Below are 18,125 nucleotides of genomic sequence, written 5' to 3' on the forward strand. Positions count from 1 at the left end.
CGGGGCTGAGGGCCTTGATGCGGCCGCGGCCGCTCCGCCGCCGGGAGAGGCCCCGCCCCGCCGCCGGGCTCCATGTACCCCAGGTGAGCGGCGCTGGGGTTTAGGGGTCTGGGGAGGTGTGCGGGTGGCTCGGGCCTGGCCCAAGCGAGGGGAACGGGAGTCCTTTGCTCGGCGCCTCCCGCGGGCCTCTCTCGCTCGCTTTGGGTCGCGCCCGCCCGGCCGGGATGCCAGCCCTGCAGCGCTGCCCCGCCGGGGACGAGGCGCTGGGGGACGGAGCGTCGTGCTGGAGCCGGGCTGAAGTGCGACGAATGTCGGCAGCCCTGCGTGCGGGGTCAGACCCGCGTTCGGTTGGCCTGCGTGAGCTGCGGGTGTTCTTCCCCGCTTCCAGGCCCGCGGTCCCTGTGGGCTGTGCTCGGGCGCGCTGTTTGCTGTGTCCCAGGCGGGCAGCGGTGCTACGGTGGGCAGAGCGAAGGCTCCTGGAGCTGCCCGCAGCTGAAGGCGATGGTGTCTCGTTGGCGTCCCTGGAGGACTGATTGGGGCCACGTGTGTGGCCTCGCACCCCGGGGTGTGCTGTATGATGCCTCGCTTCTCCCCAGCCTGGGGGCTTAGGTTGTTGGGCAGCCCCTGCGCTTTCCGCAGCTCTGCAGCTGCTTGAGTGGCTCAGGAGGTGCAGCCACTCGGCCAGGGGTTGTGTCACCCGCAGCACCGGTTTTCAATAAGATGAGAGCATGTACCATTTAAGAACCAGGCTGTTGAAACTCTGTAAAATGGCTATTCTGCAGAGGTGGCTCTTGTCACCACAGGCCAGGTTTGGATTGATGTTGAATTAGGGATTTTGTGTCCGTTACCAATTTTAAGCCATCTTTCCCCCTCCCCTCACCTGGTTTTTATCTTCGGATGTGGTGTACAGACGTAATGAAATACAAATTGGGTGCAGTTGTCCAAGTGATTGTGACATTCAACTTGCAGATTGATCTGCGATCACAATGCTTTATTCACAGTGGCTTCGACTGTAAGAAATGAGACTTTGTTTTTTGGATAGAAAGAAAAAAGCTATGCTCTGATTTGTCCTTTTGATCTGGCTTTCTACTTTTGGTCATTGCTGTCAAATGCGATTAGTACATCTTGGTCATGGCGTGGTCACAGTGTGAGTGGCTGATGTACTTTATGCTTCACTTTCTGAGGCAGACTTTTTATGTGTCAGTACCTCATTTTGAGTTTGTGTTTGCTCAGTCCTTCTTCAGCTCCGTGCAGTCAGTACTCAGGAATGCCCTTGCTTCTGTTTCTCTTTTTTTTGACCTCCCCTCTCTGTTCCCTGCCCTCTAGAATGAATGAAATGAACCTGAGTCCTGTAGGGATGGACCAGCTGACCTCGTCCTCTGTCAGCAATGCCCTGCCTGTCTCAGGGGGTCACCTGGGATTGGCAGCATCACCCACTCACAACGCCATACCGGCACCAGGTAACGGGAGAAGCTCCCATTAAGGGTATTGCAGCTGATGCTCTCCATTTTACTGTCTCATGAAAGTTCATAACTGGGTAACGGTGCTTGCCTTGATAGCAAGTCACGTCATTTGCAGGTAATTAGGAGATGTAGAACTGTGGGAAGATAGACCGTAAGCCGTTGCTTATGTGGGAAAACAAAAGGGATGTGTGCTTACCAGGCTTATGCCTTAGTTGGGGTCTCATTTAGTTCCAGTGGGATTTTTTACATTGTCGGTGGGTGTGTGGCTGCAAAGTCCTTTGAAATATGACCTGTCACTGCGAATCTGCCTCCATTTCTGTCCATCTTTACTCAGGTGAAAATAATGATCTTTCATCCATAAAGCAAAACTGTTTTCCTAGGTGTTCATCCAGGGGACTGCAAAGATAGAAGTCCATTACAATTGCAAAGTGGAAGCAGACCCTACATAATGTATTCAAAAGGAGATCTAGCTGCATGCAGGCATGTCTCTCAGTGCTGTGATAACTGTGATCCTTTCTTTGAAGCCTGTCACCTTATGCTGACAGGACCATGTTGTACTTCCACAGTGAGCTCCTGAGGAATTAGTAACCTCTTTGTTAGCTTGTTTGTCTGTAAGCTCCAGTAGTTTCATTGGATTTAAATGGGCATTTTCTTTTACAGGTTTGCCAGTTGCAATTCCAAACTTGGGCCCCTCCTTGAGTTCCTTGCCCTCTGCTCTGTCTCTGATGCTCCCAATGGGTATTGGGGATCGAGGAGTGATGTGTGGTATACCAGAGAGAAACTACACCCTACCTCCACCGCCGTACCCTCACCTGGAGAGCAGCTACTTCAGACACATTCTACCTGGTAAGCTGTCTGCTGCTGATGGATGGGAGCAAAGAGAAATTGTTTTAAGAGCCCCTTGGCTTCTGTCATGAAGCAGCTGAAACATTTTGTTGAATTGTAAATTCCCTTGAGTTTTTGTGCAGTCTGATGTGCCGTTTACAGATCTTCACTTTCAGATCTCTGTTGTTGTATGTGTATCTATGTATATGAAAAGAATTGTAGGAAATGGGCTACTTAAACTGAACCTCATACTGCTCCTGCTTTAAGATGGACAGAAGGCAAGGACTGCCTTGTTTTGATGTCAAATGGCTTGTTAGAGTTTGAAAACTGCTGCCATGTTGTTGCTGTTGCTGCTGTTGTTCTGTAGTCTGAAGTAGCACTTGATATGTGTATAAAATGGTTACAGTAGTTCAGTGCTCAAAAGGAGCGAGCCAGCAGCTAAGGAATTTGGTCTGTTTCCCACCCCTTTTAGTCTGTGGCATAGTTTTTCTTCATTTCTGTTCAGGGTTGGTTGCCAAAGGCCTGACATACTGATATCTGTCTTGAATCCCCTCTAGCGTGCATATCAGAGTGAAAATGTAGAATTTTGCACGTTACCATATCAAGACAGAAATTGGAGCTTTAAATGTAGACCTTGTTTTGTATTGTAGCTAAGATTGACAGGGTGGACGGGGTTAGATAAAATTCAAGGTCACCCTGTGAGTGTTGTTGGTTCAGGCTTCAGGAAAAGAAATACAGATCCGGCAACCTGACAACTCGTGTCTGGATTTGCCAGCTGCTTAGCAGTAACCTTCCCTACTGCGTTTACGTGCCTGCCATTTTGTGGGCAAAGAGTAGAGGAGAAGGCAGTGCATCTGAGGGCCAAAGGTATTTGTCATCCTTCTGAGCTGGAATAATTAATGCAGAAATGTGTTCTGTTTCTTTTAAGCATTTTTTTTTTCTAGACTGCTTGATGTTTAGTCTTATCTTTTATAGCGCTCTTCTGTCGGTCATCTTGCTGCCTTCAAGAATCCTTGTTCAGGCAGCATCGCTTGCAGAAATGTTTGATGCAGCTGATCAAATTAACCATCCATTTACTTCCAATTTCTTTGCTTAGCCATTTTTGGGGGGTTGTGTTGCAGAAAGAGTAATTGTAATTGTATGCTTATAATACTGGACGTGTTTGAATGGAAAATTTTTATGGAACAAATGGCTCATAGGGTTCAAGGCCAAAAAGAAGCATGCTGACTCCCATCTTGCAGAATCTGCAAAATCTTTCTCTGTCTACACTGGAGGCACTGTTTACTTGCTTGTGCCAATGAATTTCCTCCAAAGATTTTTCAGCTTCCACTAACTGAAGAAGTTGATACTATGTAAATATAGTAAAAATAGTAGTTTCTCTAGTGTTTCTTTGTATGTTAAGTCTGAAGGTTATTTGATGTTGAGGAGCTCACCACATCTGCCAGAAAAGATGTTAGGGTTTCTAATTTAAATTTAACCAATCTATTGTTTATAAGGAGAAACGGCATGCTTTCCATCTAAGGGAAGAGAGCAGATGATGCAAGATACCTCTGAGAGACATTAGTCTTTCAGAAATGCAGTTGGTGAGCTCTGAGATGCCAGAGATGTCATTTAGTCATAGAGGAAGGAAGTAGTTATTGTTACAACTTAAATATCTGAGCTAAAAAGGGTGTATCATGGAGAAGTGTTTCTACTTCTTGCAAAGATGAACCAGGGTTTAATCAAATATTAGATTCCACAAGAAATTCTTCATTGCTCCTGATCTGGTTCTTAAGAATGAAAAATTATCCCTAAAACGTGAAGAACCTTTTCTGATTCGACCCCTGTACTGGGGAGTCTAGACTAAGTGCTGCCAGAAACGTGGCTCTTTGGCAGATAGCTAAGAGGCAAATAACTAGAGTTTAACAGATAACCAGAGACTTACTCTGTTGGATGGAAGCTCTGTTTTTTGTTGTCAAAAGATACTCTGGCAGGAGCTTCAGGCCGGCATGTGTTTGTGAGGCAGGTTTTTAACTGGGCATGATATAAAGAGTGTGTCTCCTCATATTGGCAGGAGCTGAGCCAGAACACACTGGTAGGGATTTAGTTCTTAAACTACTGCACTGCAGTGGTGGGGGTATTTTTGCTTAAGATTTGAAACCTGATGACGTCTCACCTCTTCTCTTTTCTCTTTCTACCAGGTATCTTGTCTTACTTGGCTGACAGACCTCCGCCTCAGTACATCCATCCCAACACTATAAACGTTGATAGCAATCCAGCATTGTCAGTGCCCAGCAACCCCTCAGCCCTAGACCCCTACCAGCCCAATGGAACCGTGGGGCTGGAACCAGGGATTGTGCCCATGGACTCCCGCACAGTCAACGCGCACGGTGCTCAAAGCATGCATCCTAGTGACAGCCACGAGGTAGCTCTGGATAGTACAATCACTATGGAGAGCGTTTCGAGGGTGACCAGCCCCATCTCCACAGATGGGATGGCAGAGGAGCTTACAATGGACGACGTAGCTGGGGATCATTCGCAGATCCCAAATGGCTCCCGGAGCCACGAACCTTTGGCCGTAGACACGGTGGGAAGTAACTTGACGCCAGACGCGGTGGGGCACGGCGGTGTCATCCCCATTCACAGTAGCACTTTGGAACTCCCTGTCGTCATGGAGCCCGACCACATCGCTGGGCGGGTGACGGGGATGTCGGACAGCACACTAAATGACTCCATTCATACCGTGGCCATGAGCACCAACTCTGTGAGCGTGGCACTCTCTACCTCACACAACCTCGCTTCCCTGGACTCGGTAGCCTTGCACGAAGTGGGCCTCAGCCTTGAGCCGGTGGCGGTGTCTTCCATAAATCAGGAAGTAGCCATGGGGCCGAGTCACGTGGATGTGTCTGCAGACAATCTTGCCTTCGTACCGTCCTCTCTGCAAATGGAAGACTCCAATTCCAACAAGGAGAACATGGCAACCTTGTTTACCATATGTGAGTGTGCATTTGCTCCTTTCTTTGGGCAGGAGTTGTTTTGTAGCTGTTGTCTGGAGGGATAACATGACTCTTGTTGTCGGTCTTACAGATTTCTGGTGGAAGAAATGTAGTTATTTAAGAAGTCCTCAGAAACTGGAATATCGACAGGGGTAGATTAACCCCCAGTCAGTAGACGCAGTTTTAGCATTGTTCTCTTTGTATCACTCTCCCATGCTGCCTTGAGGTTGGAAGTTTAGCTTGTTACGATCGTGCCTTTTGTGGGTATGCTGATGCTGTCCTTTGCAAATGGTCAAAGTCGCATCACAAATTACTCATTTCTCTCTGCTTAAAGAAAAAACGAAGCAATATGAGCGGGTATAGCCGTTGAGTTTGATGTTGTGTCGTTTTGTAAAATTGTTATTAAACTGTGAACAATCACTGTGGAAATGTTCTCAACAGGATCTACTGGAAAAAAGAGCAGAGAGAGGGAGGGAAGTTTGTAACATTTCTAGTTGTTCTCATCAAAATACTTTAGTATGCGGGTTAGTTGATCTTCTAGGAAAAGAGAAGCCCTGGACATTGCACTCTCTTAATCCTCTCACAATTAAAGGAGTTGTGTTTGAGAACTGTCAAGTTCTCATCCACGGGGATGGAGGTTTGCACTTGTACCCATAACCACTGAAGCGTAAGGCCAGCTTTTATGTTCAGTTCTGTCAGCTGTGGCAGCATTGCTGGGCACCACTCTTGCACGTGAACTGGACTTACAGCTGCTTGTCTTCTGATAAGATTTGCCTGCAGAACATTTTGTAGGGATTGAAAGAAATAGTGCCTGATCAGCAATGGGAGAGGTGCAGTTTAGTGCGTAGTCTTCCAAGTCAAGTGTCTGACTAGAATTACGATTTTTGTTCTTTTTAATGAACTCAAAATCAGATGGCTGTAGACTGTGATAAAGCTATAACTCCTAGAGGAGAAGTTTTGCAACTGATGCACTTAGGAGCTCCCACTAACGTCTGTTGCTTGTTGAAGACCAAATGACCAAAATACTATCATACACAACATGCTCGTGATGAAGCTGCTTCTCTTATTTACCCTGATGAGAATCTTGTTATCACTCAGGGACCTAAGTTGTCTCCCAGCTGATGTTCCTTGTTGGTAGGATGTTACAATGGGTATTGCACGCCCTGTGCTTTCAAGGGATTTCATGTGATTTGAAATACAATCTTTGGCTTGGGAAGGTTTACGCTGTAACACGTTATTGTTCTTTTATAGCTTGTCCTAAATAAAACACGGGTTTGTGTCCAGGCAAGTGACAGTAAGAAAGAAGAGTTGTTTCAGAGCCTCTTGATGGTTTCTCATCACTGGGAAAGCAGACATCAGGGTGTTTTTTAGAAAAAATTTACATTGTTCCTAAGCAGGAAGAAAAAGGTGTGTGTTTGCTACAGTCCTAAACGTAGGATTTGTGAAATGAAGGACTTTTTAAAAATGAGTGGTGTGTGGTAGGTAAGGCTTAAAACCTAGCATTACAGATAGTATTTCTTGTTACTTGGGTCTGGTTGCTGTAGCTGCTGTGCTCTTACATGTCATCTGCACACGTAAAGCAATTCTATATAAGCTCTATTTGATTTCCTGAGTGCCTTCCTAGTTGTAATTGTATAGTTGCTCAAACTGTACTTTGTATGGAATCTGATTCTGGTATGCTAACATATCTCTCTCTCCAAAAATCTCTTCTGAAAAATTAATAATGGATCTGTTGTTTATGCACACTGAAGACTACTTCTGTGGGAAGGTATTTTAAACTGGAATTGGGCTTTCAGGGGGCCAAAGAAGGTCTTTTTGTGGGCCTGGCTTAATCAGCTGAGCATCAGCTCAGCTTCTTTTTTAGAAGAAAAATGATTTATCAAGGGAGTGTTTACTGAGGTTGCTGCATTCATGGAGGATTAAAATGACATCATGTTTTGAGGTGAGAGCATTTTGTGATGTGCTTTTTCCTGAATTTACTGGACTTAAGGACTTCCAGTGCTTTGCTTTTTGGTGTTGTGTGCCAAGTGACAGACTGGGAAGGGGAAGGCACCAACTCTTCTTGGACACTTCATTTCTTCCAGTCAGCAGCATCCTGTGAAGGTGTACTCTGTGAGTGTATTGCAGTGGGTCTTTCGAAAGAAACAGTGCATTGTCTGAATTTAAATGGATATAAGGGGGTTTGTGGGTTCAAGTTAGAAAAAACTTGAGAAAGAAAACCTTACTGTCCCTCTGCATGAATATCCTTGAGGTTCGACGTGCCATAAAATTCTCGTGCACCTGGTAAATTCAAAAACCATGGTCAGTTAGAAAGTTTGTTGTGGCCTGGCTTTTCCTACCTTCCATTAAAGGTTATGTCGCTTGTGATCAGAGGGAACACGGTTCTTCTCCCATGAGCCTTACTGCCAGCTCTGGGGAAACCACCCTGAGTTTTGCAGCAGTTTTGGTGGAGACTCTGTCCCATTGCTGGATTGCCCCTGTAGGGATGGCCTGGAGGATTGTCAGGAAGGCAAGTGGAGATCTGCGTGTTTGATCTGAATGCAGTAGAAACAGTGAGATGTATGTTGGTGCCCACTTGACCATAATATTGTTGCACATGGTATTCTGTGCAAAAGCTCACAAAGCTGCTGCGTTAAACGAGACAGAAGCAGCCTTTGGCAGAAGCTGATCTATAACAAATCGCTAGGGAGCTGGTTGCACTTTGGGGGCTGTTGCATCTTTTTAATGCCTGTTGTCCTTTCTTCTCTCTGCAGGGTGCACGCTGTGTGACAAGGCGTATCCATCGGACTGCCCTGACCATGGACCTGTCACCTTTGTCCCGGACACCCCGATAGAGAGCCGAGCCAGGCTTTCTCTCCCTAAGCAGCTTGTCCTACGGCAGTCTCTCATGGGAGCTGAAGTGGGTAAGAATCAGATTACTGTGCGCTTCTGTGCAGCGGTTTAAAATACGCTCACTGCCTGAAAGGCAAAACCGATGGGATTTTCATGTGGGAAAGAAATGCTGCAAGAGAGAAGTAGTTCTCTCTTCTGTAATCACCCTGCCTTCTATTGTATGGTCAAGAACAGGAACTTCTTGTCCCCCGCTTACTTTTTAGACTTCAGCTAGACTGTAGGGGTGCTGCCATACAACATTACTGTAACATTTGATAAGGTCAAGTGCAAGCAAGGTATGATGTTTATTTTTATCATGTGCTAAATCGCCTGGGCACAGCTTTGATAAGAAAAAAAACCACAGCAATTGCAGTTTGGGGGAAGGTAACAAGTAGGAATAATGGAAGATATTTCTGCCTACTTGTTTATCAGCTTGGTTTGCTACCTGTAGGTCTTCTGGATGCTCTCGTTGGATAATTGATCAAGAATGCCTCTTTTTTTTTTTTTTTTTTCCCTTCATCTACATTTGGCATGTAGACTGTGACCTTGTCATTGGATGTGGACCTTGTAACTGTGTTATACACCATTGTCACCTGGAAGTGGAAGAATACAGTGCAGTACTCTAAGGATCTGAAGGCTAGAGAAGAATGTGATTATTGGCTTGTTTAGTGTTGCTGCTTGTTGAGAGTAGATTACACCTGTTCTTTTCGAGCTCCACTAGTTTCCAGTTTATTCCTGAAAGCTGCTCGGTGTATTCATGTAGATGTATATATGTAAATGTTTAATGATAAATAATATACACGCAGGAATCCCTCTGCCCATGACAGAAATACAGCTGCCTCTGGGGAGAAATGCAGAAGCTGCTTAACAATGCCCAGCAACAATTCTGGAAATTCCTGGGGATTAGGTAGGCAAAATGTAGTTCCTGAAACTAGTATTTTCTGCTTCTGCAGAAAGTGCCACGAGAACTTTAATTGGTACAAATGGCTAGGATCTTAGTTTTGTAGCTTACTAAAAAGTGAATTACTTGCTTTTGGCAAACACGTTAAGATTTGTATTTATAACAAAGCGGCTCCCAGTAGCGTCATGTGGTGGTGGTGGTTCTTGTCTCTGCATTAGGTGTGCTCTACACGTGAAATAGAAGCTTTGATGATCTTCTGCCTAGATATTACCCTCAGAGCGTTATCTCCTAAATCTCCCACCTTTTTGTTAAGCGTTCTTAGTTGTTTAAATAATTGATTTCTGCAGATGTTGCTCTTCTACTGGTAGGTGTGTGGACACGAGAAACCATTCCCGTAAGGACTTGTTTTGGACCTCTGATTGGGCAGCAGAGCCATTCTCTGGAGGTGGCTGACTGGACAGACAAAGCAGCTAGTCACATCTGGAAGGTCAGTGGCTGTCCCGCTTGCAGACTGCTGCATGCCTTTCTCTGCTGAAAGACACCACGTGACACAGCAGCTTGTGCATTATCATCCTTGCCAGAACCTGAAACCAATGCAGTTTGATTGCTTAACACTTAATATCAGCATATCACAGCTCTGTATCATGTCGTATTCCGGTAACCGGTCCTGACAACAAAGCTTCTTTAATGCCTTTTCTTTTAAAGGGCTGCATGTGGTTTCCCAGATTTGTGTGGAGCGCCAGCAGAGATTGTATATTTCTAGGCAGCACTTGTTTGTTTTGTATTGTTCTTTATTGAAAGTTTCCACAGGTGATAAATCATTTGTTGTAGGAAGGCTGCTTTAAAGCTTTCTTTTCCACATCATTCCATATTGAGAAAATAAAATCGATCTTTATAAATAAAGCAGGTATTGTTCCCCAGACAGTATCATTCACAAGATTTGGCTTGTAAGAAGAATAACCAGATGCATTTCTGCTGGGAGCTGAAGGTGATGAGAGGGAAAGATGCTGATAAATAATTTTTCTAGTCTCCTGAATAGCAGAGAGGTCAAGATTTCTGTGTGAAGGGGAAATAAGGAATAAGAACAGGGCTGTGGCCTCAACAGCAGCAGTAGAGGCCTCCTGGCATGCTGTGGGTAAACACGTCCTCTCTTAGAGAAAGAAGCTCTTTCACTGCATTGGATGCTGTGTTTTATACTAAGATTGCATTTGTTTTGTTTTGTTTTTCTGGTAGATCTATCACAATGGTGTCCTGGAGTTCTGCATCATTACAACTGATGAAAGTGAATGTAACTGGATGATGTTTGTACGCAAAGCCAGGTGAGAGCCATTTATACCATGCTAAGCATTTTGGAATCTGGCTTATAGGAGGCTGTGCTGAAGATCACGCAGCCTGTCACAGTGACTGCCCAGATAGGTGATGAGCTTGGGATCAGGGGACCTGCAAGAATCATCCAGGCATCTGGGACTCGGCAAAGAACAGCAAAACAAAGTACCCAATAGAGAATGTTCTGGGGAAGCCAGTACACATGCTGTTGTGAAACCATTCTAAAGTTTTAAATCAGATTCTATTTTTTTACACAGTTTGCTGTGTATTAACTTGTTCCAGATAAAGGTCTTCCCTTTATCCTATTCCTTTTGAATATATTTGTGAAGACAGTGATGATTTATTTATTTATTTTCATAGAGTGACTTGAGTTGGAAAGGGCCTCAAAGCCCACACATTTCCAACCCCCTGCTGTGGGCAGAGTTGTCACCCACCAGATCAGGCTGCCCAGGGTCCTACCCAGCATGGCCTGGAACACCTCCAAGGGATGGGGCCTCCACAGCTTCTTTGAGCAACCTGTTCCAGTGCTTCACCACCCTCTGAATAAATAATTTCTTCCTAACATCTAATCTGAATCTCCCCTCTTTTAGTTTACAACAGTTTCCCCTTGTCCCATCATTATCTGCCTGTGTAAAAGGTCACACTCCATCTTTTTCTAAGCCCCTTTTAAGTACTTCAGTACTGCAATGAGGTCTCCCCAGAACCTTTTCTTCTCCAGGCTAAACAAGCCCAGTTCCTTCAACCTTTCTTCCTATGAAGGGCTCCAGCCCTCTGATTATCCCTGTGGCTTCCTGTGGATCCATTCCAACAGTTCCACGTCTTTCCTACGCTGAGGGCACCAGATCTGGATGCAGTACTCCAGATGGGGATTCATGAGGGCAGAGTAGAGGGGCACAACCACCTCCTTCACCTTACTGGCCAGCCCTCTTTTGGTGCAGCCCAGGATGTTGCAGTAGCACACTGCTGGCTGATGTCCAGCTTTTTGTCCTCCAGGACCCCAAAGCCCTTTACCACAGGACTGCTCCCAGTCTGTACATGTATCTGGGATTGCCCCAACCCAAGTATAGTGCCTTGCACTTGGCCTTGTTGAACCTTTATTAAGTTCACGTGGGCCCTCTTCTCAAGTTTGTCTAGGTCCCTCTGGATGGCATCCCTTCCTTCTATTGTATCAGCTGCACCACTCAGCTTGGTGTCGTGTTCAAACTTACTGAGGGTGCACTCGAACCCACTATGTCATTGATAAAGGTGTTGAAGAGCATTGGTCCCAAGATGGAGCCCTGGGAAATACCACTCATGACTGGCCTCCCACCTGGACACAGAACCACTGACCACAGTCATCCAACCAATCCCTTATCCACCAAATAGTCCACCCCTCGAATCCATCTCTCTCCAATTTAGAGAAATGAATTTTGACCTTTATTAGCAAAGTGTCCCTAGGTTTTTTTGGCCAAGTTCCAAACTCTTGGTTCACAGGAGTTCTTTTCAGTCATTTTACAGCCTTTGTTGAAAACTACCCAAACTGGCTTCCATATTGCTCCGTACACGGGCCAATGAGAAGGCTGAACCTCTTGTGGCACAGAGTGGGTTTCCTGTGCAATTCATTTGCTCCTGTATTCAGGAGTCAAGAGGTTAACGCTTGATTTCCCATTACTTTTTTAGATAGTGGGAACAAATATATGCAAGGTACAGCTTCAGAAGATGAACTGTCACATTTTGGAAATGGTGCGCGAGAGTTAGTTTTGAAAACAGTTTTTCTTCTTCTCTATTCTTCCCTCGTGTGTTCTCTATTAAGGAGGTTATTATGAAAGATACATGTCTTTTTAGTTTCTTAGATGATGGTAAGCACTATTCCCTCAGCTCACTGCCATGCTTATTAATCACTTTCTCATAGGTAAGATATCATAATTGTGTTTGGTGGAGCAGAGTGGCTCTTGAGGTCCAGTTTTCCTTTACTTTCCTTTAAGATAAGGAATGACCGAAGTGACAGACATTTTTTATAATGTGCTGGCAAGGCTCCTCATTACCTATTTATAGGAATTTCCTTTTCCTTTTTTTGAGCATCCCTGGAGCACTTTTTTCCATAACTCTCCATATTGCTGCAGGAACCGGGAAGAGCAGAATCTGGTGGCTTATCCTCACGATGGAAAAATTTACTTTTGCACCTCTCGGGACATCCCACCTGAGCACGAGCTTTTCTTTTATTACAGTCGGGACTACGCACGACAGCTTGGTAAGTAAGCACTTGCCTTCATTGGCTTTGCAGGGACTACACAGCATGAATTCCTTTTAGTGCCACCTCTGAGTACTGTGACTTGGGAGTGCTTAATGCTCCTTGGCAGCGGTGCACTTAATATTTTCCATTTCATTAGAACAGGAGTACCATCACTTAAAAGAAGTATTTCATTATCTAATTCCACTGATCAGGAGCACAAGATTGGAGCTTCATAGAAAAAGGGCTGATTTTCTTCTGTTCATCTATCTATCTGGTGTTAAGAGAGTCTTGTTCACTGAAAGGTGTTCCCGCTCTCCCCTGCCTTTTGTTGTGGTAATTTACGCTTAGTGGTGCTCCAAGCCATCCAAAGTTCACCCTCTCAAGTGGTGGAGGTGGCCTATATGAAAAGAGTTGAAAAACAAACATGGGAGCTGAAGGGAGCTGGAGTGAAAGTCTCTTCAGCTGGCTTTACTAGAATCAAGTATTCACGTGGATCGTGTTCGTTGTCCATTAGGGTCTTGCTGTGCCTCACTAAAAGCCATGTTTTTGTGCCCAAAGGTGTCCCCGAACATCCGGACGTGCACATCTGCCACTGTGGAAAGGAATGCGCTTCCTACGCGGACTTCAAGGCCCATTTGAGCAGCCATATTCACAGCCACCTCCCCAGCCAGGGCCACAGCAGCAGCCACGGGCCAGGCCATGGCAAGGAAAGGAAGTGGAAGTGCTCCATGTGCCCCCAGGCTTTCATCTCCCCTTCCAAGCTCCACGTCCACTTCATGGGGCACATGGGCATGAAGCCACACAAGTGTGATTTCTGTAGCAAAGCTTTCAGTGATCCTAGCAACTTACGCACGCACCTCAAGATACACACAGGTGAGGGCTGGGGACTTCATGGGTATCCTGTGCTAGTGCAAACACTGGGGCAGGACCTGTTCTCTGATCCCTGGGCCAGCTCGCAGGGTATAGCTCATGTCCATAAAGCCAAGCTCTTGCTCCCTTTCTAAGACGAGCAGCATCCTGAGTGTTGGTAGGAATGACCTCTGGTCTGTGCTGAGCCCAGCTAATGGCCAGGCATCGTCTAAGAGCACTGGCTGGTGTGGGATGGGACTGTGCTCGATTCAGTGCTTATAGGACAGTATTCAGCCCTGTGTTCTGCCTGATTGTGCCGTGCTTAAAAGAGCATTTGATGAGCTGCAGTACATTACAGTTGGGAAGAACTGTGAGGCTTCGTTTCCAAGACAGAAACCCCTTGTTCCTTCACAGCAGCTCTGCTGTTGGCAGCTATGATAGAACAAGGGTTCCCTTCTGCTTATGAGGAAAAAGCCAACTAGGTTTGAGAGTTAATGTGCACAGTTGCCCACTTGAATGTGGGGCTGAGATGTTTCCCCTCTTTTCTTACTCATTTTTCATCTGAACCAAATGGCAGAAGACTGGAATTGGTGTCGATGGGGTCAGACTGAAGTGGATAAGACTCAGCTCTTTCACTCATCAAAACTCACCAAGTCTGAACATGCTGATGACCTCTGTGTGCATTTGGGTATCACTAGGGCCTTTGGAGATAGATAAAGGAAGAATTGCCAGGAGACTGATCAATGAAAAAAGAGAAAAATAAAAAGGGAGCTTTTTCAGCTCTCTAAGAAGATGACAGGGAGTAAGAAAGTGTATTTAACACAGGGTGAGAAGAGGGGAGAGGATGCAGATAAGTACAATCGGGCAAGAGGTAGTGTGGATATTTTTGCCTGTTTTTTCAGTAAGGTTGAAATAGCAATTGGAAATCAAGGAGTGCAAATCACAAAGCTGGAGGGGGAGTAAAACTGTGAGTTCAGTGCACTTGAATCTAGCATACGGAGGTACAGGCTCGGTGGTGAACAGATGGAGTGCAAGTGTAGTGCGTGTGACCACAGAACACTCACTGGGATAGGGACTCAATGGTAGTCAAACTAGTCTGGAATAAATGGTACTGGGAGAGGCTAGAGGAACTACAGATAAGCAGAAAAATGGGATAAAATGAGCTGCCAGAAATTCAGTGAGCTTTGTATGTGTTTGTTAGATGAGAGCTACCATTTTTTTTTTTCCACACAGAGAATGAGGTGCATCAAGTGAATGTGTCTAGGCTCCAGTAAGGTCCCACAGTTCCTGTGGGAAATCGGTGGAGAAGGGAATGTACTAATGTACAGTAACTAGACGGTTGCTATTAAAAAGGAGATAGCATTATTTTTACTCAAGAATTCACCTTGGGTAACCCTTGTCTTTTTTGCTGGCAAATGTCCTAGCACGTTGGTGATGCTTTAATGCTTAAACCAGGGAGGCAGGGTTGGTATAGACAAGCAGTGGGAAGTGTGTCCTACAGGAGAGACTGAATGGCTGCAAGCACTCCAAGAACAGGATTATGGGTGTTAGAAGGACCAAGTGCAGTGCCCCACACCACATGAAGGGTTCAGTCCTTGGAAACGGTAGCATGAAGTTCATTTTTTTGACTTAGGATGGGGGGGTGTGAAATGCTTTGGCAATGATGAAGTGAGGTCAGGTGCCTATTTCGCATAGCTAAATGGAGATTGCAACTGCTAAGGTCTTGATGCAGGGTCTGAAAGAACTGCAGGAGGGAAAACAAGCCCTGTTCCCAAAACATCTGCCTTTCTTCGGGGTAAAACTTCTATTTTTCAGGAGCGGTCGGGATTGTTTGCTTACTGTACTTTGCTGACTGTGGCTATATGTGTGTAATCCTAGGTCAGAAGAATTATCGGTGTACCCTCTGCGACAAATCGTTCACCCAGAAGGCTCACTTGGAGTCACACATGGTCATCCACACCGGGGAGAAGAATCTGAAGTGTGATTACTGTGAAAAGCTGTTCATGCGGAGGCAGGACCTCAAGCAGCATGTACTTACTCACACACAGTAAGTGAGCTCGGGGGATGTGCTGGGCTGCAGTCGATAATGAAGCTTAATGGCCTGAGAATTCATGGTGTGCAGATACTTTGGCCTAGGGAGTACAGGCTCACCCTCTGAAATAAGAGAGAAATCAATCTGACAAATGCCTTGTTACTGGCCTGCTGCTGCTGTTGGACTATTCTGGTGTTTGTTTGCACTATTTGAACGACAAAGGAAATTCCAGGCATGCATCCTGCCTTGTGAAATAGCATTCTGGAGCGCTCATCACTGCAGTTGATTTACATTTAGTTCTCTGCTGAGAACTTTTTCCAAGTCACAATGTGACTCCTTAATACTGTCATTCTTAATGTTTTAGTTAATTCTCTTACTCTATTTGCACCTGGGGAGTGCATCTGTTCCCAGCTGTTTCTCTCCATCCACCCTTTCACCCCTCAACTCATTCATGCACTTGTCCCTTCTGTGCAGGGAGATGCCACCCCCAGGTCCTCCTCCGTTCCTCTGGAGGTCCCTCCCAGTCCTTGAGCTCTGCCAGGCCGGATCTTTCCCTTTGCTCTGCGAATTTTCTCCATCCTGTTTGGAATTACTCCCAGTCCCCGAGTCCCTCCCTTAAAGGCAGCTTGCCCAAACCTAATCCCTCTGCTTGTTTCATTTTCAGCATCTGGTTCTGGTATGCACTTGGAATCAGATTGCTGCTGCTTTCGTGCTGCCTAGGAGACAGCATAGTGCAGCAAGCATGAGAGAGACGAAGAGATTTGCTTTGCTGCTTGTTCTTACAGCCAGAGCTAGGAGCACTACTGGTGGGAGGCATTTTGCACAGTCTGGTAAGCCTCAGCTTAGCATTTACATCTGAGGTTTGTTAACACTCAGCAGCTTTGTTTTTTTCTTTTTTTTTTTTTTACCTCCTTCCCTTCCTGTTTGTGCAGGGTGGAAAGAAGGGGGGCTCAGCCTTCCACCATGGCAACACCTCTGCCCTGCCAAATCATGGAGCTTAACCAGAGTTTGGTCTCACTTAAAAGGCAAACAAACAAACAAATGAAATTGTAGAATTCTTTTCTCTCTAATTTATCATCAGGGAGGATAAATGGTTTGTTGCAGGCTAGGAGCTTATCCAAAAAGTTTGAGTTTTGCCAGTGGCATGGGGGGAGCAGAGAAGAAGGGCTTTGTGAACATGCTGCTTTCTGAGAGAAAACTGGACAGCATTTACACGTCAGTGTTGTGGTAATGCTGGTGTTTCTGAACTGCTGCTGCTTCAGCTGCATCGGAACCAAGATTTAGGAGCAAGACTGACTCTGCCGCTTGCGCTGTCGCCCACCTCCCTACTGTTTAATACATCAGCTGCCTTTCTGCAGAAGCAAACTAACTTTTTTCTCTTGCAGAGAAAGGCAGATCAAGTGCCCCAAGTGTGACAAGCTGTTTCTGAGGACAAATCACCTGAAGAAGCATCTCAACTCACATGAAGGAAAGAGGGACTATGTCTGTGAAAAATGCACCAAGGCTTATCTAACCAAATATCACCTCACTCGCCACTTAAAAATATGTAAAGGCCCCACCTCCAGTCTGTCAGCCCCAGAGGAGGAAGAGGAGGATTCAGAGGAGGAATTAATAGACTCAATGAGGACTGAGGACTGTAGGATTAACAACGGAGTCTACTCAACTGGTGATGCCGTCACTGCACACAAATGAAGGAAAGGGAGAGGGAAATTTTCTTGGATGTTAAAATGGGGGAAGGAAAAAACTACGGAACTCTGCCTTGCTTCCCCAGTCAATGGCGTTATGTCAAATGAAGAGTATTCCTTCTGTTCTGCTTCCTCACTACCACCACTTAATAAACTCTGTAGCCAAAACACTGAATGAGGATGGATCATGCACTTAAGAGTGAACAGTGGCTAGGAAGAAAATACAAGGAACAGAGATCTTTCTCACATGCTGTGCGTACTCAGATAATCCACCCAGTGCTAGGATACATAACACACCTTGCATTGTCCTGTGAGGGAAGAGCCACAACCCAAAGCTGTAGTTGAGTAATGGCCATGACCTGTAAGCCATCTTGTCCTTAACTGCCACAGCCCTGACAGTAAAAAAAAACAAAACCAAACCAAACAAAAAATGGTGGTGGCAGTTGTATTTATATTTTTAATACTTGTTAACTGAAGGATGTGGTTTGGCATAGAGCAAAGATGCTTAGGGCTCCTTCTAAAAAAAAAATAATGCTTTGGTTTGGAGGCAGTGGAATCAACAGTTGTAGATAAAGCAATTATTCCACTACAGAAGCTTTCAGAAAACCAAAAATTGGCTATTGGTTATTACCTTCTCTCATTCCTGTTCACTAGAGCATGTTCTGAAGAGGTAAGGACTGTACAGATCAGTGAGGAAGAAGCTTATAGGTGATCAGACAGTGTTTACAGTACGTCTTCGTGTGCTGTAAACCTTTTACCACTTAAGAGTGATGGGAGGGTTTGCTGCTAATACTATTTATGGACTGAAAATGTATTTCATTCACTTGTTTTCTTTTTGGAAAAAAAAAATTAAAATCGTGGCTCTTTTCTAATGTTCTTTTTAAATATTCACACATTCTGAAGAAAAAAAAACAGCACTTTTTTTTGTTTTCATCATCTATCTGCCTCTCTCAAGCATCCCTGGGCCAAGGCAGGGGCAGGAATGC

General features: G+C 45.4%; 1 protein-coding gene across 3 annotated transcripts; it reads left to right on the forward strand.

Moving 5' to 3' along the window:
* PRDM4 (PR/SET domain 4) lies at positions 1-17,999 on the forward strand. Of its 3 annotated transcripts, XR_002435040.1 has the most exons (12): positions 1-83; positions 1,327-1,460; positions 2,124-2,309; positions 4,469-5,263; positions 8,017-8,166; positions 9,404-9,522; positions 10,269-10,354; positions 12,464-12,591; positions 13,132-13,446; positions 15,301-15,469; positions 16,119-16,284; positions 16,840-16,974. XR_002435040.1 is itself a non-coding variant. In XM_021386512.1 (11 exons), the coding sequence occupies exons 1-11, from the start codon at positions 73-75 to the stop codon at positions 17,144-17,146; spliced, it is 2,400 nt and encodes a 799-aa protein (XP_021242187.1). In that variant the 5' UTR covers positions 1-72; the 3' UTR covers positions 17,147-17,999. The 3 variants fall into 3 exon arrangements, 2 of the variants coding, with proteins under 2 accessions (XP_021242187.1, XP_021242200.1); XM_021386512.1 differs by lacking the exon at positions 16,119-16,284 and having other exon boundaries at positions 16,840-17,999; XM_021386525.1 differs by lacking the exons at positions 1-83; positions 16,119-16,284 and adding an exon at positions 1,095-1,147 and having other exon boundaries at positions 16,840-17,999.

This window comes from Numida meleagris, chromosome 1 (assembly GCF_002078875.1).
Source record: "Numida meleagris isolate 19003 breed g44 Domestic line chromosome 1, NumMel1.0, whole genome shotgun sequence".
Taxonomy (NCBI): Eukaryota; Metazoa; Chordata; class Aves; order Galliformes; family Numididae; genus Numida; species Numida meleagris.